At 41.8% G+C, this 27,924-nt stretch overlaps 1 protein-coding gene across 1 annotated transcript; it reads right to left on the bottom strand.

Annotated features, from left to right (window-relative positions):
* LOC108803170 (steroidogenic acute regulatory protein, mitochondrial-like) lies at window positions 1–27,924 on the bottom strand. Its single transcript, XM_018575012.1, has 7 exons — window positions 27,824–27,924; window positions 21,788–21,901; window positions 6,752–6,885; window positions 6,118–6,276; window positions 4,309–4,493; window positions 3,296–3,389; window positions 1–242 (listed from the first exon to the last, which is right to left on the bottom strand). Exons 1-7 carry the CDS (start codon window positions 27,885–27,887, stop codon window positions 141–143), a joined length of 852 nt encoding a protein of 283 aa, XP_018430514.1. The 5' UTR covers window positions 27,888–27,924; the 3' UTR covers window positions 1–140.

Genomic DNA, 27,924 nt, shown 5'->3' with positions numbered 1-27,924 from the left:
GCAAATCTGCAATATTTCCCAACAATAAAACTAGGTCTGAAGCTAGCTACATTGTGATATGCATTACACCTATATTAGCTAACCTTCATAATTCCTTTTTTTCACATTAACATTATACATATAATAAAATAGGGTGCAACTCAGATCTTCTCTACTGAAGACAGGTGTCTCCTCAAATGTGAGATAAAATCAGCCTGGGACTGGGACAAGACCCGCTCTGTAACTGATTGAGGTATCCAGCCCTGTTGGAAATTTAAAAAACAAAGCTTAAGTAGCTGATTTAGACAGTATTTTGAGTAATTATGTACCATGGCAATACTATAACAAATGAAATGCAACCTGTAATGTTAGCTATATACACAAGTATGCAAAGATGTTAGAGAGAATACTCAAGAAAAAACACTATTCAGCAGTGCTAAGGACTTATATCCACAAGTGGTATGAGCATATGTTATGTTTTTCTTTTATGTAACTATGTACTATTAGTATATGTTTAGCAAACTTATGTGGTTATAACAGCAGATTTAAAACCTGAAGGCAACTTAAAGGGTATGCGATCCCAAAATTGCAGTTTCACTCAGTGTACTAAAGTATTCATTGTAGAAGCATCCGCAATAATTTTATTATAAACTAATCTCTGTCATATGACTGCTGTTCTGCCTTTGGCATTAAGGAATTATAGGCTAACCTACATGCCATATCAAAATCTGCCACAAGATGGTGCTGAAGAAAAACATCTCTATTTACAATAGTATAGACTGTTTTTCTATGGTAAAACTCCCAGCACCCTTCTGCTCAAAGAGAAGGAAACAAGAGCATTCTGAGAATTCAGCTTCCATTTTAGAACAGAGGAGAAGAGAATCCACTGCCATCCTGAGCACATATCTGGAGGAAAGTGCCCACATTCCCCTAGGGCAGCATCACTGGTATTGATGGACTTGTTTTTCTCTGTATTTGTAAGTTGACATTACTGTATATAAACCTGTTTTACATATTGATTGCATGTTTCTATGTTTTTTTTACCAGTTTCACCCACCCTGTTATGTTAACAAAACATCAAGATTTCACTCAGTCTGGCTTTTTGCAGAATAGGAGGGTTTAGCTGTATTTCGAGCTATATACAGGCCACAGGGTATGTGTAGCAGGGACAGAACAATGCTATTGTTTAGATTATCCATGACCAGTGAGGGCAAAGGGTGGAGATAATTATGGTGAAGGCAACTATGCACATCTACAGTTTCCTTGTGGAAGTCTCTGTTACTCAATGTAGAAAAAGCAGGACTATGGGCATGTTGGCCTATCATGGTCACCAGAAAACTATGGAACACTAGGCTTGCTTGCATGTGCACATCATTCTGCTGTTCCTTTTAAAAGATGAACTGTAAATGTGTGTCCATATTACCACAGGTCTGAGCCCATGGATAGAAATGACAGAAAGCAACATGAAGCTATGGAACAAGGAAAGGGACTAGCAGAATTAGCAGGTATGTATGCAGCTTTTAAAACAGTTTTAACGTTATTTCATTTTTTGTGTCCACATACACTCCAAAATTGCTGCCAAATGTTTAACTAGCATTGGAGCACTTTTTCTCTAGGCCTAATAGGTCAGTGATTCTCCCTTGGCCTTTTTGAACGTCACTAATAAAGAACCAAACATGTAAGATGCAGAGGCGTGAATAGATGTCTCATCCTGAGAAGCCATGTAATGCTCTCTTAGTTCCAGTCCGCTAGCTACAGGGTTATCCAATCATTAGACATGTGCGATTCGTTTCGTTCCGAATCGAAATTCGGATGAATTTTCGGAAATTCGGACATATGTATCTGAATTCCGAACTACAGACGGATGTATCTGAATTCCGAACTACAGACATAACGAATGCAAACGAATCCGAATTTCCATTTCCGAAATTCGGTAGCGGTAGTTCGAACGTTCGTTTCGTTTTCGGTTCTTATTCGTTTCTTATTTGTTTCGTTCGTTGGAGCAAAGTGACATTAAAGAAGGAGAAAAATATTTTTCCCCCTCAAATGTCACTTTGCTGCAAACGAACGAACGAAACAAATATGAAACGAATAAGAAACGAATAAGAACAGAAAACGAAACGAACGTTCGAACTACCCTACCGAATTTCGTCCGAATCCGAATTCCGAATCCGAATTGACTTTCCCACCCGAATCCCGAAAAACGAAAATAACACAAATCCAAATTTAAAACAAAACGAAACTAAACTAATTTTTTGGCAGTGCACATGTCTACCAATTATATCCAGACGGAGAGCGATTCAATGCAGGTAAATATCTGGCAGCAATGGTTTTCCAGACAGAAAACAACATGAAGGGCAGGCCAACCTAACGTCACTTTCTGACTTCAAGGCAGCTTCAGTGTGCTGTTGTAGTTATATAAAATATGTATCAATCCCCATTCACATATGCTGATGAATAAACAGTACTGCAAATATGCTGCTTCTATGCTGCTTCTTCTTTAAACCACTGACTTACCTGAAAATTGTATTGTTTGGTGGCAGTTTAAGCCCTCATTCACACTGTAATCGGCTCGCACGTTCAGCTCCGTGCAGCATGCAGGGGCGTACTGAGCAGCTCCCAGGAAGGACAGATGTCCTGCATGTGATTAGTATGCAGCCTCCGTCCTTCTCTATGGGACTATGTAGCCATATGGTCACCTCAAGTGCAGGTCCGTAGGGGTGTGTGTTTCCTGTCTTGGACGCAGACAGGATCCACAGATGTGCAGGTCGGGTGAGCGCAGGGGGGCGTGCGGCCGCATTGTCCCATAGAGAAGGATGGAGGCTGCATACTAATCACACGCAGCACCTGTCCTTCATGGGAGCTGCTCGGTACGGCCCTGCACGCAGCACAGAGCTGCATGTGCGGGCCGATTCCTGTGTGAATGAGGGCTTAAGCTTTTGGAATTGGTAACTTATTCTGAGGGAGATTCTGAAGTGTATTCTGCAGAAGTTTTAGCATTCAGCTAACAGACACTGTTAGTAGGTTTGTGTTTTACAAATATCCCTTCTCATAATTGGGAAAATTAAAAATTGCTATAATGAGAGGTACCTATTCCACCTTTCTCCCTGCAGTGTAAAAAAAACATGCATGCTCAGAAAAGCCATATATATATATATATATATATATAAGTCTATGTAAGTATCTTTCAATAAAAAAAAAATAGGTTAGAGGTCCAATTTTCGGCAAATTTGTCCACTATCAGTTGATTTTGTCCAGCTTCAGAAATATCAATATGAAGTGCAGAGTTAATGAATGAACACATTTACACTCTTACCTTGAGATCTAAACTTAGAAGCCAAGTGAAGTGTGTTTTCCTCCTGTCACCTTCAAGGGGCCGTAAAATAATACAGGTGAGTTCAGCTTCTGCCCTGCAGAACAAACAAAGAGGCTAACAGTATAGCATACATACCTTACAGTATTTGTCTTATAGCAATATTTTAAAAAATAAGGCTGCTAATTTTTTATTTGCTTGGCTAGTATGGTAAGGTTTAAAGTGTAATTACAGTCCAATTGTTTTAGCTATATGTTGTATGGAAAGGGTTAAAACCTCTATCAGACTTGTATTGCTTTGTGTAATAGAAGAGATTGTATCCAGAAAACTTTTACGTTTATCTAAAGCAGGACAAGACATTAAGGAAGCAGTTGTCACTGGGACAGAAACACACAGACTGTAATATTGACCTTACAGAGGTTGTAATTCTTCCCCTTTACTGAAAAATTATTTCCCAAGTTGGAAGTTCAGATACAGCAGGGTTAGGCAACCTCAGCACTCCAGCTGTGGTGAAGCTACAAATGCCATCATGCCTCTGCCTATGGGAGTCACGCTTGTGGCTCTCAGAGTTTTGCAATGCCTCATGGGATTTGTAGTATCACCACAGCTGGAGTGCCGAGGTTGCCTACCCCTGGTTTAGAGCACAGAGAGGTAGGGAGCACACTTGGCAGAGGGTCCTTGACATGGCCGTGTGATTTTACATGTACAGTATTTGCCAGTTATGCAACAAAATCCAATATTTTTAGCCTAAAATCCTACAATTTGAATTGTCTTTTTTGTTTTGCGAGTGTGCTGGGGAATGTTTGCGCTACTCCCACTGAAGTGATCTAAAGTGAGGGGATATCTCCCCAACAAAAAGTGAGTGTAAATATCCCCACTGTACTAAACAGACCACTTATACAAACCCTGCAGAGGTTCTAAGCATTCACTACTGTACCAAAAACAAAGTTTTTTTCTCACATTGAGCTTTACCCTCTAAACCTTATTACAATATCTGGCCTCTGAAACATACATACCTAATTATTCCTTTTTGTGGCGGCATTAAGTGTGAATGAGCTGCAGTTCCAATGAGGTATAAAGAGGATCCTGACCTGCAGCAATGCTGCACACTGACAAAGTCTCTCTGGCTGACCATATGTACCGGGATCTGTGCTGTCACTTCTCTTGTGAGTAGTGTGTTCTTTCCAATTCTTTGAAGGATCTGCAAATAAGATATTTCATTGATGTTAGCTTGCACATATTGACCATGATGATTTTATATTACTGAGGGTATCTTTTGCTATCTTCCCTACTCATCTTCTTTACATGTGAAATAATTATGAGCAAATAGTTTTGAATGGCAAGTCAATTAGCAAATCAACACCTTGTAAAATTGTCATATGAATCCTGCTTCTGCCTAGAATCTATGTCCTGCCATGACCATAGTCAGGAGCCTTCCACATACTACTAGACACAGCAAGGTGATTGACAATGGCAAGACAAAGGACAGTAAAATGATGTCACCCTTTAACCATCTATTACTCGTAGCTACATTGTTGAATATGTGTAGAGTTCTTAGTTACATTTTAGTCATGTAAATAATGCCCAGTTAAGGTTTGTAATTGTAAAGCAGAATTAAACTTTCAGTTTACATCAGCTTCCAGGTACATCAAACAAAATGTGTGCCAAGTCTTTTAGTGTGTTTTCTTTAGAAAGCAGGCACAGCTTCATCTCCTGTCAGAATGCCCTAGAGAAGGACCCTTGCTCTCGATGTCGAAGCAGTGGTCTCCCTGCACACCTGCTAAGTCAGACTTAGAGCTCGACAATCAGCGGGGAGAATGAGATTTGCTGATTGGTGAGCTCCAGCTCTGATTCAGCAGGAGATGTGTCCGAGCTCTGCAGAGAGACCAATGCACCAACACAGAGAGCAAGGGTCCTTCTTTGCAGTATACTGGCAGGAAACAGGCTTTTCTACTTAGGTTTTGGCTGCTTTCTAAAGAAAACAAACTGTAAGACTTTGCACAACTTTTGTTTTGGTGCACCTTATCTGATTTTAACGTATGTTTTACTTGGACTTTTTAGAGACACTAAACTCAGGATTTAAATCTTAAAAATACATTCAAGTACCTTAACTTTTAACAAAAATGTAGCTTATTTGTGTATCACTCAGCTGTAGATCCTCAAGTCAATTCTGAATTGGTGCTGACATTGTCCTTCCTTCTGGAGGGTGGCTACTTTTGTTCTCCATGGTCCCTGTGTGTGTGTTGTAAAGTAGTCACCGCTCTAAACTCAAGCCTTTAATGGACTACAATCTCAGGTTTAGTTTACTAATTTGTATTGAGATCAAGGGTAGCGAGCTTGGAGCCGTGTCTACTTTACAAAACACACAGAGACGGGGAACAAAAGTAGCCACCCTCCAGAAGGAAGGACGGTGTCGGGACCAATTCAGAGATGATTTTAGGATCTACAGCCGAGTGATAAACACAAATAAGGTGCATTTTGCTTAATAGCTAAGGTACTTGAATGCATTTTTAAGATTTAAATCCTAAACTTAGTGTGTCTTTATGCTATGCATGTTTGGAGTCAAACTGTTCCTAGTTTATGTGCTGTATATGTATGTCCTTCGACACCCATATTAATAAGCCCCTTGTCTGACATGAAGATGTTAAAAGCAAAAGACTCCCTTAAGGTCTGAACCAGATTCTTCCATTTATGGCCGGACAAATTCATACCGAATAGATATTATTCTATGCTAGGCATGGTTATGGTAAGTACAAATAATAAACTGAGGCATAGCGCAGAATTTGGTGGTATTGACAGATCAGGAATATGATGAACATTATTACCTGTACTTTGCTGATGTTTGGGTTCCACTGGTCCATGTGTTCAAGTTCTTCAAATAGCTGAGTGTAGATGTGTTCAGGTGGTGAATCAATTACAGCTTCTACACGAAATACTTTTCCTATCTTTGGGAATGCTTTACTGAGAATCCAATCTCCATTTTTCTGTATAAATGAATTGTCACAGTATTAGCTGTTTTTGAGTCGGCTCTGATTACTTGGCCTTCAACATACATAACAATAATGCGATATACCAGCTAGTAGCTATAAAAATAAACAAGCATTAATTTATCTAGGTGCCTTCATTAATTTATCTAGAGCATGTCTACATGTATTTTTTAATGATTAAAGTAAGAGAGTCAGCATGATAGCCACATGATTAGCAATTTCAGAACAGGTCAGCAACTTCAACCTCCATGTTTTTCTAAAGACAGCTTTCTTTTGAGTTAAAATCGGTTTGAAAAGTTGCGGGGGCCAAACAGTATATCCTACACTGACTCTGCCCATCATTTCTATGACTGGAAGGCTGCATTAATCCTGGATCAATGGGTTTAGAACACCAGGAAAGCCACAGTACCACCCAGGAAGGTGTATAGATAGGACACCCGATCATCACGTGTTAGATTACTGGTGCATTTACCTGTTCAGCCTGCCAGCCTTCCTGTTGCAGCATTGACATTGCTTTGTGAAGTGTTTCCTCAATTTGATTTAAATAGAACTTATCTCTGCTGGATAGCATGGCAGTCTTTTCAAGGTCGGGATTGGCATTATTTCCTATGTAAAGACAAACAAGTTTCATCCATCTAATATTACATCTTAAATATGTTTACAGTTAACTTACATATTAAAATATAGAAAGCAGTGACCAGTAATGTATCATGTTTAAATGTCACTTATGATTAACATCACACTAAGAATAAATCATCTTAAGATGTACAATGTGGAAAATATTTATTTGATCCTCTGGAGATTTTGTAAGTTTGTCCACTTACAAAGAAATGAAAGGTCTATAATTTTTATCATAGGTGTATTTTAAATGATAGAGACAGAATATCAACCAAAAATCCAGAACAAAACACGATACAAATGTTATAAATTGAGTTGCAGTTCAGTGAGTAATATAAGTATTTTATCCCCTACCAACCAATAATAATTCTGGCTCCCGCCGACTGGCTATGTGGTACACAGATTAGTCCTGTCAATTTAAGAAGGTGCTCCTAACGACAACTTGTTATGTATATAAAAGACACCTTTCCACAGAAACTATTTCTTCCATTCAAACCTCACCACCATGGGCAAGACCAAAGAGCTGTCAAAGGACGTTAGGGACTGTAGATTGTAGACCTGCACAAGGCTGGGATGGGCTACATGACTATCAGCAAGATGTTTGGTGAAAAGGAAACAACTGTTGGAGTGAAGTGATTATTCGCAAATGGAAGGCATACAAAATAACCATCAAACGCCCTTGGTCTGGAGCTCCATGCAAGATTTGGCCTCATGGGGTAAGGATGATCATGAAAAAGTGAGAAAACAGCCCAGAACTACACTTACCAAACGTACAAAATCTGCAGGGGATCAAATATTTATTTTCCTCACTGTAGATTGTTAGTTGGAGTTTTACAGGTCTGTTAAATACACAAGAGTTCAGTCAATTGACTGTTGGCTTTAATATGCATACAGGACACATCCTGCTCATTTCTAGTTTTTATCCAGGCACGCTTACCGCAAACCAGTCCACCTTAGTCCCTTTTTTCAAATCCAATCAAGGAGGTCAAGAGGATTCCCTTTTGCTTGCCTGTGTGTAATGTAGAACATGTATTCACAAACACATCTACTGCAAGCTCCTTGTTGTCTCTCACATACAGGGTGCCTGCTGTATCAGTGCCAGTACTAAGAAGTTTTTTTACAACTGCCTATCAGGTTCAACATGACTGGTGATGTGAAAATCATTGTGAGGAAGTCGCATGATACACATGTGAGGTGTTCTGTGGAATCTTGCTGCAGTGGATAAGAGAAAAAGTATCACCAAATGGTTTCGCTTATTTCCTGGAATTGCATTCTAATACTGGGCACACACCCTTCAACCATCGCAAGACTTTTGCCTTGCGATGCTTGTAAGGTACTTAAAAAAACGTACGATCTGCCTATCTTGGACAGGCAGATCGTACTTGCGATGATCGCAAGCCGCGCCCCCCTGAGGGGCGGGCTTCCGATGACCGCAATGCCGAATGGGCAGTGTGCGCTTGTGCACACCTGCCCGTTCAACTTTTATCGTACGAACATGCTACACACCCGCCGAACATCGTACGATGCTCGGCTGGTTTTCGAACATGTTCGTAACCTGATCAGACTTCTGACTGACTGGCCACAGTGATAACTAGAAATGTGTTGAGTAGGGATGCACTGATACCGATACTAGTATCGGTATCGGTGCCGATACAGAGTATTTTGGTGAGTACTCGTACTCGCCCAAATGCTCCGATACCTAGCACAAGTACTTCCTGTATCAGGAAGCCGGGCAGCGCATCATTACACGCTGCCCGGCTTCCCGATTGGTCAGGAAGCTAGCAAATCCGGAAGCCGGGCGCCGTGTAATGACGCAGCGCCCGGCATTCTGATTGGCCGGGAAGCCAGCGCCATGCTCCCTCATCATCTCATGAATCATAATATTAAGAAAGTGACCTTAAAGCATTAGTTTGTATTGCTTTAGAAAAAATGTAAGCTGTCCCTTTAAAAAAAAGTATCGGTAATTGGTATCTGCGAGTACTTGATCAAAAGTATCGGTACTCTTACTCCGTCTTAAACAAGTGGTATCGGTGCATCCCTAGTGTTGAGTCATCTTTTTTTTTTTAAGAAATCTCACTACAGTACATCCATTAATACTGTAGCCCATAGTTACCAATCACAGTTAACCTGTCCAATGCTGACAATATATATTTGACAATTGTTTGCATATATATGTTTGCAATTTGGTGACTTTCCATCTGTTTTTATCCCAGGCAACAGATGACCTACAGATTCAATCACCAGCCAGGTTTAAGTCACAATGTAAGTTGTCTAAAAAAGGCCTTTTAACTGTCATTGTGGTGCTTTAGATCAATTTTCACTGCAACTTTCACCATTTGGCCTCTCAAAACTAGGAGCCAAATGTCCACATATGAGTAAGATTGCTGTGGCTGAAAACTGATGGAAAGCTCCAAAATCGCCAAGTGAACGACCAATATGAGCTGCTGACATTTGAATTAGGATTATTTGTATCGGTGTGATCCACTCCATATACCCTTGTTATTATGTAAACTCATATATACACTGTAGTAAAAAATAATTTTTCATGTGGTATGCAAATGCTTCATGAATTTGGTGGTTTATCCTCCCAGTCTATGCAGTAATCTGACATTCAATATCATTATGTGCAGTTAAACTATTTATGGCATAATCTCTGCCAATGACAGCAATTTAGTAGCAATTTTCTAATGTAAAACCAAAACATTGTATACATTTTAGGGATGTGTAATGTCTGTGAACTTGACCATGGGCAGTCCACTGTTCTCCATTGCAAACCTCAAGTCCTTACTGCTTAAAAAACAACATTTGTGCAGCCAAAATCTAGGAGTGGTTAATGTGCGTGTAAATTACCTTTAATATCATATGCATAAACATGAATTATTGTTACTGAAAGGTTCAGCCAATTCTTCCTTCAGCTGTAATATTAGCTAAAGAAAAATCAGAGCTCTAAAGAGTAATTTCATTTTCTGCTTGGCCAACTGGTCCTGCTCCAGGATTTTCAAGCTCTTGAATTCAGTGTGATGGAAATCAAAAGCAGCAGCTACTGAAAGTTGTCACCATAATATAATTGTACACAGGCTGCTCTTACAATCTACTAAATTTTTCTACTTTCAGATGCCGAACAAGAGTGCTAGCTGCATCACAGATGTGTCGTCTCTTGATACCATAAAGGGCTGATTTATTAAAGGCATTGAGAATCCATTACTGTAGCTGTGTACACTTTGAATACTCATTCATGTGCAGATGAAATAAATCATAATTTTACATCCCTGAACAATTGAAATGAATATTTATACAGGTTATTGTGTGAAGATTCTCAATTCCTTAAAGTGGAATGCCAGGAATGATGTTTTATGGAAACCTATGTTGGTCCAGCTTGGCTCAATGTAAGTATCCATATCTGATATCCAGAGGGGAGCTGGGGATGCTGAAAATCACTGTAGTAGTCTGTGTTGCATACAGTGATAGGCTTGATCTTCTTGGTGCACCTCCATCAGCTTCTTCTTTGCACAGGTCACAGGGAGGCACTCGCTCGGCACGCCACCATTCATCGCATTGTATTTTTTCAGTGAATACAATGTATTCTCTGATTGGATGAGGTGACATGATCCACCCCTCCTCTCTACTTCGTCCACTCAGACAGCACAATCTATTCAATTAAATAAATACAAGACATTCTCTGAATGCTGGCAGTGGCGAGTGAGCGACTCCCTGTGCTTAGTGTGCTGATGGGAAGCCACTGGAGCCTCAGATGGAACAGATAGGTCTCTATAGTAAACTATAGGAGAATAAGAGCAAGCAGTAGAAAATATTTTTGCATGATCACGCTATTTCCAGTTATGTGCAACTGATCGCTGCTAAATGCTGCTGGGCGCTTATACAAGTATTTTTTAGTGATTGATAAGTATTCGTATTATAACTATTCTTATATTATTACAGTACTGTGATTAAGATGCTGAAACATTCCATGTAGCTCTGTCCTTAAAGCAAACCTGTGTTTTACCCATTCAAGGTAAAGTGATAGGTTTGCTTTAATCCCCCACCCCCAAAGCATATACTTACCTCACTCCATGTGACATCACTGGGCCCATCAGTGTTGTCACATGGGTAGTCCATAGCTCTAAGTAGACTTGTTGCATATACAGGTGAAACTCAAATAATTAGAATATCGTGCAAAAGTAATTGCAGTAAGTGCTGCAAAAGGGGCCCAAACCAAGTACTGAGTACATATGCATGCTTGTACTTTTCAGAGGCCCGATATTGTTCTATGTACAATCCTTGTTTTATTGATTGCATGTAACAATCTACTTTTTTGAGGTTGTGGATTTGGGGTTCTTGGGGTTTTCATGAGCTGTAAGCCATAATCATCACAATTATGACAAATCACGGCTTGAACTATCTTGCTTTGCATGTAATGAGTCTATCTCATATATTAGTTTCACCTTTTAAGTTGCATTAGTGAAATAAATGAACTTTGCACGATATTCTAATTATTCGAGTTTCACCTGTACAGGATTTTCCTTTCTCTCCCAATGGCTAAACAGAGACACGAGAGAGTGAAAGGAAAGTATGTGTATACTGCAGTGGCGGACCTAAGGAACAAAGGGCCCTGGTGCAATATTTTTTCTTGCCCCCCCACTTCCCGCTCCCAAGGGAGAGTGCCAGAACTGGATCTCACTGGCATATATATAGCTCTGACATATACCGCAGTACTGTACAGAGAACACTGAGCCAGTCACATCAATCTCTGTACAGAGGAGCTTACACTCTAATGCAGACTGTCATCATCTATCGAGGACTACAAATCCCAGCAATACATTATAAGGCAATGCAGAATAATAGTATATAAATTTGGTACATACTCTGCTCTACCTCTCTGCCCTGGAATGCCGGCCTGATGTCTTGTGCAGAGGGCATCAGGATGGGTGCGGAGGGCCTCAGGAGGGGTACAGATGGTCTCATGAGGGGATGCAGAGGGCCTCAGGAGGGGTACAGAGGGGGAGATATGCAGACGGCAAAAGCACTGTAAGCAGGTGCTCGGTAGTTCCACAGAAGGCTGCTGCACAAGACCTAATGCAGCTGAATCAATTTGAACATTTTTATTTCCGAGCTGCAGAGGTCAGTTGTGACGAACAGTACAGAGGTATAACGCAGAGTAGAGAGGTCAACGATGTAACGCAGAGTGCAGAGGTCAGCGGTATAATGCACAGTACAGAGATCAGGGTGTGACGCAGAGTTCAGAACTCAGCGGTGTGACGCAGAGTACAGAACTCAGCGGTGTGACGCAGAGTAGAAATCTCAGCGGTGTGACACAGAGTACAGAGGTCAGCGGTGAAACACAGTGCAACGGTCAGGGTGTGACACACAGTGCAGAGGTCAGGGGTGTGACACAGAGTACAGAGCTCAGCGGTGTGATTCAGAGTACAGAGATCAGGGTGTGAGGCAGAGTACAGAGCTCAGCGGTGTGACACAGAGTACAGTAGTCAGGGTGTGATACAGAGTACATAGCTCAGCAGTGTGGCACAGAGTACAGAGATCAGCGGTGTAATGCCCAGTGCAGAGGTCAAGGTGTAACGCACAGTACAGAGGTCAGGGTGAGATGCACAGTACAGAGGTCAGAGGTGTGACACAGAGCACAGAGCTCAGCGGTGTGACACAGAGTACAGAGGTCAGCGGTGTGACGCATAGTACAGAGGTCAGGGTGTGACGCCCAGTGCAGAGGTCAGGGTGTGACACAGTACAGAGCTCAGCGGTGTGACACAGAGTACAGAGGTCATGGTGTGACGCAGAGTACAGAGCTCAGTGGTGTGACGCAGAGTACAGAGCTCAACGGTGTGACACAGAGTACAGAGGTCAGAAGTGTAAAGCCCAGTGCAGAGGTCAGGGTGTGACGCACAGTACCGAGGTCAGGGTGTGACACACAGTGCAAAGGTCAGGGGTGTGATGCAGAGTACAGAGTTCGGCGTTGTGATACAGAGTACAGAGGTCATGGTGTGACGCAGAGTACAGAGCTCAGCGGTGTGACACATAATACACAGGTCAGCATGGTAATGCCCAGTGCAGAGGTCAGGGTGTGACACACAGTACAGAGGTCAGGGGTGTGATGCAGAGTACAGAGCTTGGCAGTGTGACCCAGAGTACAGAGATCATCAGTGTAATGCAGAGTACAGAGGTCAGAGTGTGACGCACAGTGCAGAGGTCAGGGTGTGATGCTCAGTGCAGAGGTCAGGGGTGTGATGCACAGTCCAGAGGTCAGGGGTGTGACACAGAGTACAGAGGTCAGGGTGTGAGGCACAGTGCAGTGGCTGCAGCGGCCGAGGAAGAGCAGAATCTGTTCAGCTGTCACTACCATGTGCCTGCTTCAATGATCGAGAGCGGCAATCACACTCGCATAGAAGTGATCACCGCTGCAGTGGCCGTTTTTAAGGGCTCCCTCAGTCTCCCTATGCCTACAATCCCCAGGATCGGATCTCAGTGGGCCCGCCAAACCGCCCTGGGCCCCGGGGCGGCCGCACCGGCCCCACCGCCGGTAGTTCCACTCCTGGTATACAGCTATGGAGAACAGCATTGAGGTGTACCTGAAGAAACAAAGCACGCGGTTACTTTAAGGTTAGAAGATTATTTATTGGTGCCTCTTGCTTGGAGTTTTCTTATAAATAAAGTCTTAATAAATTGTGTTTCATGTTGTGGGATGAAAACAGGGGCAATGAAAACTAATGAAAGTAAATATAAAACTTTTGCCTGTCAGTTTTTAAAAATGATAAATATAAAGAATCTAAATGAGATATGGGTGATGACAACATTACTCTCGTGAAAATGTTACAGGAATTACATCACTACCCTCCAGAAACATAGGGGCACCCTTTATTTCCCTGGTGCCCAACCAACAACCCGTGTGGCTCAGCTGGTACTTGCTCTGAGTCCTTTGCACACCACAGAGGTCAGAAGGGGATGCATTCATTTGTAAAGGGGCTATAATGACAGTGATCTATAGTCATCCCATATGGCATTTCCCTAGTCTCTGACTATCTCCTGTAATGTGCCTTCATTCTCCAACCACACCTGTTGCATGTCTGCAGTCACTGATCATCTCCTGCAGTATGTCTGAAGTCTCCGGTAGTCTTCTGCCTTATATTAAATATTATGTGTTGTCCTTTGAAGCTGTCAGTGACCACAGTTAAAGGAGAAGTATGAGGTGAGTGAAAATCACTCATCCTCATAGGTCGAGCCAGCGTGTGACAATGAAACTGTCACACGTCGGCTCATAAGATTGGGAACAACAAAGAGCGCGGGGTTTATAGAGGTGTGAATCCAATGCATAGCTAAAAATATAACAAAATTTATTGCACATACAATAAATTATACATAATAAAATTCAAAATTGATGTAAAAATCCCCCAATATATTTTGATCAAACAATCATCCAGGATATATCAAAATCAACCAGAAATATCTTGTGTTACACATCCATTGTTACGAGCATAATCATTGCTAATGTCAAACTGTCAACTTTCTGAAGGACTGACACATCCGGGCCCGACGCATTTCACACTCAACTTCTTCAGGGGACCATAAGAGATTGATCTAATAATGATAATTAAATCCAATTACTTTAATGAAACCTTGCCAACTACATACATTTTCAGATTAAATCATAAAATGCAATTAACCCAGCATACATGAGACCCCCTTGAAAGAGCGGGCACCCAGTACTTACCAGAACAATAATGCCTGGAATGAGATAGGGGCTTATGGATCGGGAGGCAGCAGGGGGCCAAGCAAAGCCACCCCACAAACTCCCATCCAGAACCACGTCGGGAACACCGGGACTCCAAAGGGGGGGAGCAGCGGAGGACAGCAAAGAGGATAAATATCCTTTTCAAGTGCCTGTTTGATAAAAATAAGGCATTCCTATAAATATAATATAAGCAGCCAATCCAGGAGGTAGTATTAAAGTGACATTAAAGGATCATTTTTTTTCCCCTCCCCCCAATGTTAATGTCAGCACTTACCTTAAATTATGTCTCTTAATCCGTCCTCTTTCCTGTCCTTTTCAGCCTTCTCTCCATCGCTGCTGCGGGTCTCCGATCCAGCGCTGACTCCTCTGTCCTTGCTGAATTACCTTGCGTCTCTCCTCGTCTCCCGGCCGAAAATCCAAACTGCACATGCGCCCACCCGCCCCGAGAGGCTTTGTGGCCGCCCAAGAAGTTTCGGATTCTTGGACGGGAGCGCGTGGCAAAGACGGGGTAAGTTTAAACCGCTGTTAAAGAGTTTTAAAAAAAAAACTTTTTGCATATATGTACTGCTTGCTAGCAGTAGACATATGCAAAAACAACGGAGGGTTTAGAAACCCTTTAAACATACCTTTATCAGGGTTGGTTTCACATTCACCAATAGAAACAGTGATAAAATACAATTTTCCTTTTTATACCATCCATATAACCTATTCCTCTCACCTAGTTTAAAACTTACAATACGTGTCAAAAAATCAAATCCATGATCACAATGTGCCAATATGATACAGTAGTGTGTGCGTGAGAGAACAAGAACATGCCTACATGCATATACCCAGGTACACACATACACATGTGCATAGCCACACACGCACACACACATATATCTAAAAGATGTAGTGATAGTCAAGTCCGTATATCGCACTGCAGGCGTATATTCCCATAGTGTTTATATAGAAACTGTGAACATCTATAGCAATTAAACATAAATATTAATATATTTGTATGTATTTGTGAAGACAAAGTGAACCTTCTTTTATATAGCTTTAATCCGTGATACATAGTTTCCTTTAACCAGGTGCACTCTTAATCCATGATCCAGGAAAACTCATCAAGACAGGAGGGGAAGGGAGGAGAGACACAGGGCCCACAAATGCTTCCATGTCCCCCGAATCCCCAGGGCAGTCCCCTTTTTTTTTTAGAGAAATGGCAAAAAGTAGATCAGAGGAAAATAGGGAACCTGGACTCATTCCTGTTACCGACAGGAATGAAAAATTTCTGAAAGTGATAAATCTATCGAGCTATGAACCCTCTGACATAGAGATTGAGGTTTTGAGACTTGGATTTAGCTTTTGTCCAACAGAAAGTATGGATATTTTTGAAACTATCAAGGATTTCAATCTGTTTGCTAGGAATTTGATGTTTAAGTGTATCCATGACAAACAGCATCCACATGAATCAATTAGAGAAGATCTAGAAAGATGGCGAGGATACACAATTAGAGACTTTTGAGCTTTGCGGGATCTAATGGAGCCAGTGGAATAGATGATTTAGAGGATAAACCAAAGACATATAAGAGAAAATCTCAGAAGTTTCCTTACCTTTGTGCTAACCCTAATATCTGGGCTTTTTTGCAGCAAGCGAGTAGAGACTTAGAGGATAACTTGAGTCCCAAAGGGGATGAGCAAAATTTAACGAAAGAATAAAGTCTCGCAATAGCCAGATTGGAGAATAATAACAATATTGTTATCAAACCCTCTGATAAGGGTGGTAACATCATAATGATGGATTGTAGACAATATGAATTTATGTGCGAGAAAATCTTAAGCAGTAGGGAATGGTATAAGCCAATTACGAAACAGGATATTGATATCTTTAATGTTGAATTTTTGGCTATAATCCATCAAGCGTATATGAAATGTTTGACCTATATGAAAGAGGTCAAACATCCTAAACTCCCGTGTTTTTATGCCCTACCTAAAGTTCACAAGAGTCTAATTAACCCTCCTGGGCGCCCTATCGTGTCAGGTATCGGATGTTTATCAGAGCAGGCGAGAATCTTGATGGATGGATATTTGAGATCACATGTTATGTCCCTTCCCTCGTATTTGAAGGATACGGTGGAATTGTTGAAATTGGTGGAGGATCTGATGGTACCACATCAGTGTTAGTTGGTAGCATTTGACATAGAATCTTTATATGACAGCATTCCACACACAAAAGGAATTGAAATGATCAAGGGCTTCCTATACGAACGGCCTAGGGCACAGTGGGAGTACAATGACTTTGTCATCATCCTACTACGATTTGTTCTGACTCGTAATATCTTTGTTTTTAAGGGCACCCACTACCTCAAGGTGCAGGGGGTAGCAATGGGCACTTGTTGTGCACTATCATATACCAACCTGTACCTGGGAGGGTGGGAGAGAGATCTATTTTCAAATGACTCTTTACAGGATTGGCTAGATAACATTCTGATCTGGCGACGCTATATTGATGATGTCTTCTTTGTATGGACAGGTACTAAATCGGGGCTTGAGGAATTTGTTGACTCTTTGGCCAGTAATGACATTAACTTGAAATTTACAACTAATTATAGTCAGAAGGAAATCACGTTTTTAGACGTAACAATCGTATTACAGGATAACAATTACCTCCTTACTAAGCTCTACCGAAAGGAAACAGCAGGGAACTCCATTCTGCATGCAACTAGTGCAAAAGCAAGGAGGATAAGGCAACATCACAGAAACAAACAGTAAAAATGATCACTAAATACTAGGGCTGTGCAAATTAACGATTAATTTCTCGATTAATCGTTAATCTTTTTGATCGATTAAAATTTTTTTGATCGATGAAACATTTTTTGAAACTTTCTGCACGAGCGCCAGCCAAGGCATTGGCCTATACACATACAGCACAGCAACGAAGTAATAAAATGAACCAGGATCACACTAATCCAGCACGTTACACACTCAAGCGGCGGCCATATTGAGTGGGGCACGTGAGAATAATAACGTGCTGGATTAGTGTGATCCTAGTTCATTTTATTACTTCATTGCTGTGCTGTATGTGTATAGGCCAATTTAGTTGGATCTGTATGTGCGTTATAATTAATCGAAATTAATCGATTAATCGATTAAAAAGAATTTTGATTAATCGAACACGAAAATTGTAATCAGTAACAGCCCTACTAAATACTTGAGGCATCTTTTGACGAATGATAGTACAATACGGAAATACATAAAAAATACTCCCGAACTGGTGTTTAGAAAAGCAAAATCGATACGTGATAGAATAACTCATAGATTCTATACACCACCCACTTTGTTCCAATTGCGAGGACTTGGGTTTTCATAGATGTGGGCATTGCAATTACTGTAAGTGGTTTGAGGAGGGCAATGGTCAACATTGGATACTTAAACATACAGTGAATTGTCAAACGAATAACGTTATATACTTGATGAGTTGTAAGTATGGGGCCTACTATGTAGGAAAAATGTTTAGACTGGTCTGGAAAAGAATCTATGACCATGTGTATGTCATGATACTAGTGATGTGAGCCCACAGTGCAGGCACGGATGGATGGAGCAAAAGGAGAGCCGGATAACGAGCCAAGGTCTGGACGGGCAGCAGACAAATGTAATCAGGAGAACTAGCCGAGTCGGTACACAATAGATCAGTCCACAAGAAGTCAGGTTATAATTGCACAGAAGGGGCTCAGGAACAAGTGTTGCTCCAGAAACTGGTGGGATTTAAATAGGGAGACACATGGGAGAATGGACAGGAAGTAGCAGGAAGGAAGGTAAATTAGCCATCAGGTGAAGCGGCCGACACCCAAAGCTGCTAAGTCAGTGCAGCAAGAGCAGAGCACAAGCTTGTGGAATCACAGGTGCCAGCTGACCCACAACAGCAAAAACTAAAAAAATATATGCTGTGAGGATTCGCTCCAAACGGTAGACCCTTAAGGACACCGCCACTCGCTTTTCACTTTCAGGGCTTCTTTGCCCACTTTTATTAACTCAAAAATTGATTTCAGGAAAGTCCTTTAACAAAAAAAACATCTGGCCACACAGGCTGTTTTCAAACACTAGCCACACCGGCTTGTCCTTTGGCCTCTTGCCACACATGCATATTGCCACACAGGCTGCTCGTTTGCCACACAGGCAGATTGCCACACAGGTGGATTTCCACACAGGCTGTCTGCTCCCCAGTCCACAGTCTGGTTCTAGGGTGGGGCTCCTCACTTAGGAGGCTGGGACTCCTTGTAGAGGCCCTAACAAGCCAGCTAGCTTCAGCTGGGCTTGTTACCTCCAAGCCTCCAGCCCTCTCAGCACTTCCCCCCTAGAGGAAGAACTTCCTTAATACAATTGAATACAGACATCCCCATATGCCTGCTGCCACAGTGCAAACAGAAAGACACAGATCAGCTCCGCAGCTGATCTGTGGCAGTGTGTCTGATTCAAAATGGCAAATTAACAACACCGATAAGCCGTCATACAGGGATCATATCTATGAAGATGGAAGAGGGGGAGATATTTTTGCAGACAGAGGCACTGTGGATTTTCAGGTTAAAGTCCACCGTCCCTCCGGGACTTAATGAGGTGCTCAGTTTTATGCCTTTTTTATGAAGGGGTATTCCTTTAAACTAATTAAAAAATACCGGACACACTAGAATGATAGGACATATTTTTGATGAATGCTGTGCTCTGAATAATTAATGTAAGAAGATAATTTTTTACTATTATAGAATATCAAAAAAAATGTAAATTGAATCATTAATAATAATGTTATAAACACTATGTAATTGTTCACCTGGTTAATTGTGGTTATTTTCCCTGTGGCTGAGCGCTCCTTGGATTGTGGGACCCCTTGGGTGACATTGGGTGACATTCCATACAAGGCCCATATTTTCACGGTATTTGGGGACATGTAAGGGACACTAAGGGAGGGGTGTAGGGATTTATTGTGTAGAGTGTATTAGTATATATAGAGGTGAGTCTAGATAGGGGGTTTGATTGGGGGAGGGGGAGGGCTGGGTGTGATTCACGGACTACCTTTGATCCACAATTACAACCACCCATTGCATGGGAGGACTGACCATGCACCTGGTTATAGGAAACTATGTATCACGGATTAAAGCTATTAAAAAGAAGTTTCACTTTGTCTTCACAAATACATACAAATATATTAATATTTATGTTTAATTGCTATAGATGTTCACAGTTTCTATCTAAACACTATGGGAATACACGTGTGCAGTCCGATATATGGGCTTGACTATCACTACATGGGGTGACATCTTTTAGATACAGTATATGTGTGTGTGCGTGTGCGGCTATGCACATGCGTATGTGTGTACCTGTGTATATGCATGTAGGCATGTTCCAGTTCTCTCACGCACACACTACTGTATCATATTGGCACATTGTGATCTTGGATTTGATTTTTTGACACGTGTTATAAGTTTTAAACTAGGTGAGGTGAGAGGAATAGGTTATGTGGATGGTAGAAAAAGGAAAATTGTATTTTATCACTGTTTCTATTGGTGAATGTGAAACCAACCCCGAAAAAGGTATGTTTAATACTACCTCCTGAATTGGCTGCTTATATTATATTTATAGGAATGCCTTATTTTTATCAAACAGGCACTTGAAAAGGATATTTATCTATTGTGGCCACTCCCCATTCATTACGGTACCTATAGGACTGGCCCTAGAAAAGGTGAACTGGGTCATCTTTGCTGTCCTCCGCTGCTCCCCCCCTTTGGAGTCCCGGTGTTCCCGACGTGGTTCTGGATGGGAGTTTGTGGGGTGGCTTTGCTTGGCCCCCTGCTGCCTCCCGATCCATAAGCCCCTATCTCATTCCAGGCATTATTGTTCTGGTAAGTACTGGGTGCCCGCTCTTTCAAGGGGGTCTCATGTATGCTGGGTTAATTGCATTTTATGATTTATCTGAAAATTTATGTACAGGTGAAACTCGGAAAATTAGAATATCGTGCAAAAGTTAATTTATTTCACTAATGCAACTTAGCCGTCTACCAGGAGATTTTGGAGCACTTCATGCTTTCTTCCGCAGACGAGCTCTATGGGGATGCTGACTTCATTTTCCAGCAGGACTTGGCACCTGCCCACACTGCCAAAAAATTTCTGAGATTGTGGATCTGGGTTTTCATGAGCTGTAATCATCACAATGATGACACATCACGGCTTGAACTATCTTGCTTTGCATGTAATGAGTCTATCTCATGTATTAGCTTCACCTTTTAAGTTGCATTAGTGAAATAAATGAACTTTTGCACGATATTCTAATTTTTGGAGTTTCACCTGTAGTTGGCGATGTTTCATTAAAGTAATTGGATTTAATTATCATTATTAGATCAATATCTTATGGTCCCCTGAAGAAGCTGAGTGTGAAACGCGCTGGAACCGGATGTGTCAGTCCTCCAGAAAGTTGACAGTTTTACATTAGCAATGATTATGCTCGTAACAATGGATGTGTAACACAAGATATTTCTAGTTGATTTTGATATATCCTGGATGATTGTTTGATCAATAAATATATTTGGGGGATTTTTACATCAATTTTAAATTTTATTATGTATAATTTATTGTATGTCCAATACATTTTGTTATATTTTTACCTATGCATTGTATTCACACCTCTATAAACCCCGCTCTCTTTGTTGTTTTATGGTTAATACAGGGGGAGAGGTGGCAATCAGGGTGCTTATTTTGAGGCAACTCATGAATTTGTTCCTCAATACATCGGGAAGTGAACGAACACATACCGCCGCTCGCTCACTTATCGATCATCTCCCTACAGAGAGTGCCTGCAGGGATTCCCCCCTCTCTGCTCCGATCCTCCAGCGCTGACTGGCGGAACGGGAGGGGGGGTGGTGGGTACAGCTGGCTCTGCCTCTAGATACCGCTGTCTAGAGCCCGCTGTCACTCACGCAGCTGGGTGGATCTCGACAGTAATGTAGCTCGTGATATTCTGAGCTTTGGGTCACGGGAGGATGCTAGTTTATGTCCTCCCATGACTCTAAAGAGAACCATAGATCTCTTTTAAGGCCCCTTCCATCTTTTAAGTTGATAACCACTGCTTCACATAATACATACACCAATGTGCATTCAGGGAATGATTTGATAACTAATTACCTAGTTTCATAAATAGAAGTTTCTGCAAGGAGTGAGGTAAACAGTTGTTGGTTTTGTTCAAGATGATTTTTGACATTTCTTTTCCAAATGCGCCAATAGCAGGTCGCTGAAGATCTAAAGACAAGTAAACAAACAGCATTACGACACTAATCATACCTATATTATGTCATATTTTTTTCCGGCTTATTTAGTGTGTTTTTGTGGTACATTGGTTTTTAGCATGAAATAGGCTTACAGGCACCAAAACTAGTTTAAAAAAGGGTTTTCTATCAGCCCTTACAATTAAGCTGTAAAAGTGAACTCCTGGATTTTCTAAACAAATACCCTTACAGTGGGCTCCTAATATAGTGCCCCGCCCTCCCCGCACTGGAAAGGTTAAAGTCTAGGGAAAGAGGAATGAGGTGTAATACTTACCCTATTCCTTGCTTTCCCAGCCATCCATGCTCACCTCTTCCCTCTGACACTGCAGATTGTGGGCAAGGTCTTGGTATCTTCACTTACAATGCCAGACTGCTGCTCCTGCATTAAAAGTGATGACATGGGAATGCAATGGCCATCCAGAGCACCAAAAAGAAGATGCTTTGCAGAATCGTTCACTACAGCGTAGTGAAAACCTCCCGGTGTGAGGAATAAAGTAAGTAGTATGCCTTATTCCTCCAACCCTAGGCCTAATGAGCATTTAAACCTTTCAGTGTGGGAGGGCACCACTGCAAGTTAATTTTTTCCGCTCCCTGGAGTGGGGGCTTTTAATTTTCCCCTAACATTTTAATTAAAATCTTCAAAAATATATATATACTGTGTATATGTATATGTGTATATATGCAGTGGCAGACCTAATAACCAAAGGGCCCTGGTGCAAAATTTTATCTTGGGCCCCCCTCCCAAAATGGAGGGGGGGCACGGGAGCGGATCACACTGCCCCCCAGCGGTCTCTAATGTTGCAGTAGCATGCTGGACTTACCTGAGACCCTGCAGAGCACACCATAGATCCTGCATAGCCCCCCTGAGACTCTCTATGGTGGGCTCTGCAGGGTCCCAGGTGGGCTGGTCTGGTTGTCGCGGTCCCTTTCCCTGTACCTCCTCCGAACTCTTCTTACCTGCTGCTGCTTGGGCCTGGCCTCCTCCACCCCTTCCCCTGTCACCTCTGCCATGCCACCCCGGTACCATTGATACCCATGTAAGAGGCCCCCCAGGCTGCTCAGACCCCTCACATGGGTACCGGCCATACCCCCCTGATGGTGGTGTTCTATCAAAGTTTGTGACTACATTAGAATGTGTGACCAGTGACGTGGTCACACGTTTTAACATAATCCCGCCCAGTTTTTCGGCGGTGGAATAGTGATGCATTCCAGCGCTTTCTCAGCTGTTCCAGGGCAGATCGGCATCGCAAATCGCATGTGCAGGAGAACCGATCTGCCCTGGAACAGCCGATCAGTCCTAAAATGTCACTTCTCTCTGACTGCGAACTCACATTCCACCGCACTCAAAAAGTCAACTTTGTGAGTGCGGTGGAATGTGAGATCGCAGTCGGAGAGAAGAACCGATCTGCCCTGGACCAGCCGATTGGTCCTGAAATGTCACTTCTCTCCGACTGCGATCTCACATTCCACCGCACTCACAAAGTCAAATTTGTGAGTGCGATGGAATGTGAGATCACAGTCGGAGTGAAGTGACATTTCAGGACCGATCGGCTGGTTCAGGGCAGATCCGTTCTCCTGCACATGCGATTTGCGATGATGATCTGCCCTGGAACAGCTGGGAAAGCGATGGAATGCTTCACCTATTTCACCACCGAAAAACTGGACGAGATTACGTTAAAATGTGTGACCACGATCACCGGTCACACATTCTAACGTAGTCTCAAACTTTGATAGAACAGAGGCCCTGTTTGTAATAATTTAATCAGACAAATAGATTATAATAGGGAGCATTACAGTGTAATATTCCCCATTATAATCCACTTGTCTAAGTACATGAAATAGCAGTACACAACCCTCCCACGACCCGCGCGCGCCGCTCGTACTCACCCAGCCAGAGGATCGCAGCAGCCAGGGGTTGTTGATGTGTGCACTGCAAGGGGCGGGGCGTGTGACACACATATTGCAGGACCGGACCCCACTGAGGCTGTGGGGGTGCCCAGGACCGGACCCCACTGGGCCCCTCCACAGCCTCAGGCTCCGGCTTCACCGGCGGTAGTTCGGCCACTGTATATATGTGTGTATATACAGGTGAAACTCGAATAATTAGAATATCGTGCAAAGTTCATTTATTTCACTAATGCAACTTAAAAGGTGAAACTAATATATGAGATAGACTCATTACATGCAAAGCAAGATAGTTCAAGCTGTGATTTGTCATAATTGTGATGATTATGGCTTACAGCTCATGAAACCCCCAAGAACCCCAAATCCACAACCTCAAAAAAGTAGATTATTACATGCAATCAATAAAACAAGGATTGTACATAGAACAATATCGGACCTCTGAAAAGTTATCTTGTATATCAGTGTACATTTACTGTCCGATCAAAATAACTCAACACACAGCCATTAATGTCTAAACCGCTGGCAACAAAAGTGAGTACACCCTAAGTGAAAATGTCAAAATTTGGCCCAATTAGCCAATTTCCCTCCCCGGTGTCATGTGACTCGTTATTGTTACAAGGTCCCAGGTGTGAATTGGGAGCAGGTGTTTTAAACTTGGTGTTATCGCTTTCACTCTCTCATACTACTGGTCACTCGAAGTTCAACATGGCACCTCATGGCAAATAACTCTCTGAGGATCTGAAAAAAAGAATTGTTGCTCTACATAAAGATGGCCTAGGCTATAAGAAGATTGCCAAGACCCTGAAACTGAGCTGCAGCACGGTGGCCAAGACCATATAGTGGTTTAACAGGACAGGTTCCACTCAGAACAGGCCTTGCCATGGTCGACCAAAGAAGTTGAGTGCACGTTCTCAGCATCATATCCAGAGGTAGTCTTTGGTAAATAGATTTATGAGTGCTGCCAGCATTGCTGCAGAGGTTGAAGGGGTGGGGGGTCAGCCTGTCAGTGCTTAGACCATACGGCGCACACTGCATCAAATTGGGCTGCATGGCTGTCATCCCAGATGGAAGCCTCTTCTAAAGATGATGCACAAGAAAGCCCGCAAACAGTTTGCTGAAGACAAGCAGACTAAGGTCATGGATTACTGGAACCATGTCCTGTGGTCTGATGAAACCAAGATAAACTTATTTGGTTCAGATTGTGTCAAGCGTGTGTGGTGGCAACCAGGTGGGGAGTACAAAGACAAGTGTGTCTTGCCTACAGTCAAGCATGGTGGTGGGAGTGTCATAGTATTGGGCTGCATGAGTGCTGCCGGCACTGGGGAGCTACAGTTCATTGAGGGAACCATGAATGCCAACATGTACTGTGACATACTGAAGCAGAGCATGATTACCTCCCTTCAGAGACTGGGACGCAGGGCAGTATTAAAACATGATAACGACCCCAAACACACCTCCAAGAAGACCACTGCCTTGCTAAAGAAGCTGAGGGTAAAGGTGATGGACTGGCCAAGCATGCCTCCAGACCTAAACCCTATTGAGCATCTGTGGGGCATCCCCAAACAGAAGGTGGAGGAGCGCAAGGTCTCTAACATCCACCAGCTCCGTGATGTTGTCATGGGGGAGTGGAAGAGGACTCCAGTGGCATCCTGTGAAGCTCTGGTGAACTCCATGCTCAAGAGGGTTAAGGTAGTCCTGGAAAATAATGGTGGCCACACAAAATATCGACAATTTGGACATTTTCACTTAGGGGTGTACTCACTTTTGTTGCCAGCGGTTTAGACATTAATGGCTGTGTGTTGAGTTATTGTGAGGGGATAGCAAATGTACACAAGCTGTACACTCATTACTTTACATTGTAGCAAAGTGTCATTTCTTCAGTGTCGTCACATGAAATGATATAATAAAATATTTACAAAAATGTGAGGGGTGTACTCACTTATGTGAGATGCTGTATATATAGTCAAAATGTTTAGTTTTGCACAGAGTAATAAATAAATTGTTTTTATTTTAGATGCAGTTAAAGTTAACACTGAGACATCTTTAACTTGACCCTAAAAGGTAACTCTCAACCTAACCATAACCCTTGACCTAATGCTAACCCAGAAAACTTAAGCTAACAATGCCTTAAAATCAAAACTTTAAATCTGACCAGAAACATTGCAATCCACTTTAAGAGCCTCCAAAAAACGTGTGGTGTGAATGCAAATTGAATGGAATGTTTAGTTAGGCCTTCACATGATTTCTTAAATCTGAGGCTGATGTAACATTGGATATTCTACTGTTGTTAGCTACCATGTTGCTGCTGAGTGGTTGCTAGTGACAGGATCTCTCATGTAACATGGCTCTATATGAGATTGTACAACCAGAATGTAACATGTATGGCTAGTTTATACATAACACTTCAGTTTTTTGCACTTTATGTCTCTTCCATGCTCTTTACACTCATATCACATACAGTATGTCCATTGTGTTTTTTGGGGATCAACACCCATAGACTATTTGCTAGTTTGGACTGCCATGACTCTCTAGAATTGGGAAATCAAAACACTTTGCATTCTATGACACTGCATGACAAACACTTGTTATAAAGTGTGACACACTATCGATATAATGGTAGATACTTAAGCATCTTCCACAGTTTAATGTCATAGGTTGAAGCTGTCCCAGAGTTTACTATGCACACTGAAGCCTCTTTTATTCTATTTAGTTAATTCTATCTAATAATACCATTGATGGTCTTATCTAATACTGACATACATAAAGCAACAATAATATGTCACGTTCAGGATCCCTGGACAACCCAAATCAATTACCATTTCAAAAGTTGCCAACATTCAGAAAACTAAAAGGTTATTGCCTATTGGCTGCTGTCATTGACCACACTTTGTATATTATATTTTCCCTTATAAAACAATCTCAATAATAATCTTTCTACCATACAGATACTGTATATCTTCTATACTCACAAAATTATTAACATAGATATTAAGCACGTGAACTTGTGAAATCATATAATGTATAATGGGCCACTGGCCACAAAACAACTTTGTAAACCACCACATTTCACCTCTCTGTTTTCTATTTTCATTTTTTTAGAGCTGCCATTATAGGTCCCATCCAATGTAAATATTGTTTTGTTTACATTGTCTGTTCGCTGTCTGCACTGACCAAGACCAGAATATAAAGAGACACATTTGCAGACCAGGAAGAGGAAGAACAAGGAGGGCAGCAGAGATCTTTCTATCTGTACATTCTGATTGTCACAAGTGATTGTCAGAAATGACACGGCATGGCAGATAGGCAAGCCTTAGCTTAGTTAATACAGGGACTGTTTTTATGCAAGGGATCAATATCTGCTCCATCATGAATATTTGAGTGCACTTAAATATATAAACCATCATTTATGGCTCTAGCCATTAATAAGAGTTTGATTCAAAAGAGGTATAAGAAGATGATGCCTTCCTTGTGCCTTTCAGTCCCAGTCTGCAAACATGTTTCTCTCTACATTGACTGTTGGTCAGTGCAGACTCCAGAGAGGCTGATTCCAAACAAAGCAATGTTTACACTATCCTGGACATGTAATGACAGGTCTCAAAGCACAGAGAAAGAATAAGCAGAAGTTTATTTTATATAGCGCTGTCAATTACTTAGCACTTACACACTGTACATTCACATCAGTCCCTGTCCTCAAGGGGCTTTAAATCTAAGGTCCTCCTTTCATATGCACACTTACCAGGGGCAATTTAGACAGGAGCCAATTAACCTACCAGCATGTCTTTGATGTCACTATATATATTAGCAACGCTTATATTTAAAAAAAATAAACAACAGTTATCCAGTAAATAAAATGTACATTGCATAATAAGTAAAACATATCTTTGCTATAATGTCAGACATCTGATACAACTCACTGTGCTTAGTCATACAAAAATAATACATATTGTAGGCCTGCACAGAGTAATAAAAGGATAAGAACAATATAGAGTACCTGTCAGGCTGCGGAGAGGTTGATGAGAAATGCCACAGCACAGTTTGAGAGTCGCAGGGAGCATAGTTGGTGGGATGAGATGTGCAGTCCGGCCTTCCGAG

Source organism: Nanorana parkeri, unplaced genomic scaffold, assembly GCF_000935625.1.
Source record: "Nanorana parkeri isolate BGI_ZX_2015 unplaced genomic scaffold, ASM93562v1 scaffold51, whole genome shotgun sequence".
Lineage (NCBI taxonomy): Eukaryota > Metazoa > Chordata > Amphibia > Anura > Dicroglossidae > Nanorana > Nanorana parkeri.
Note: the sequence above shows the minus strand (reverse complement) of the source record. Positions and strands in the feature narration are given on the sequence as shown.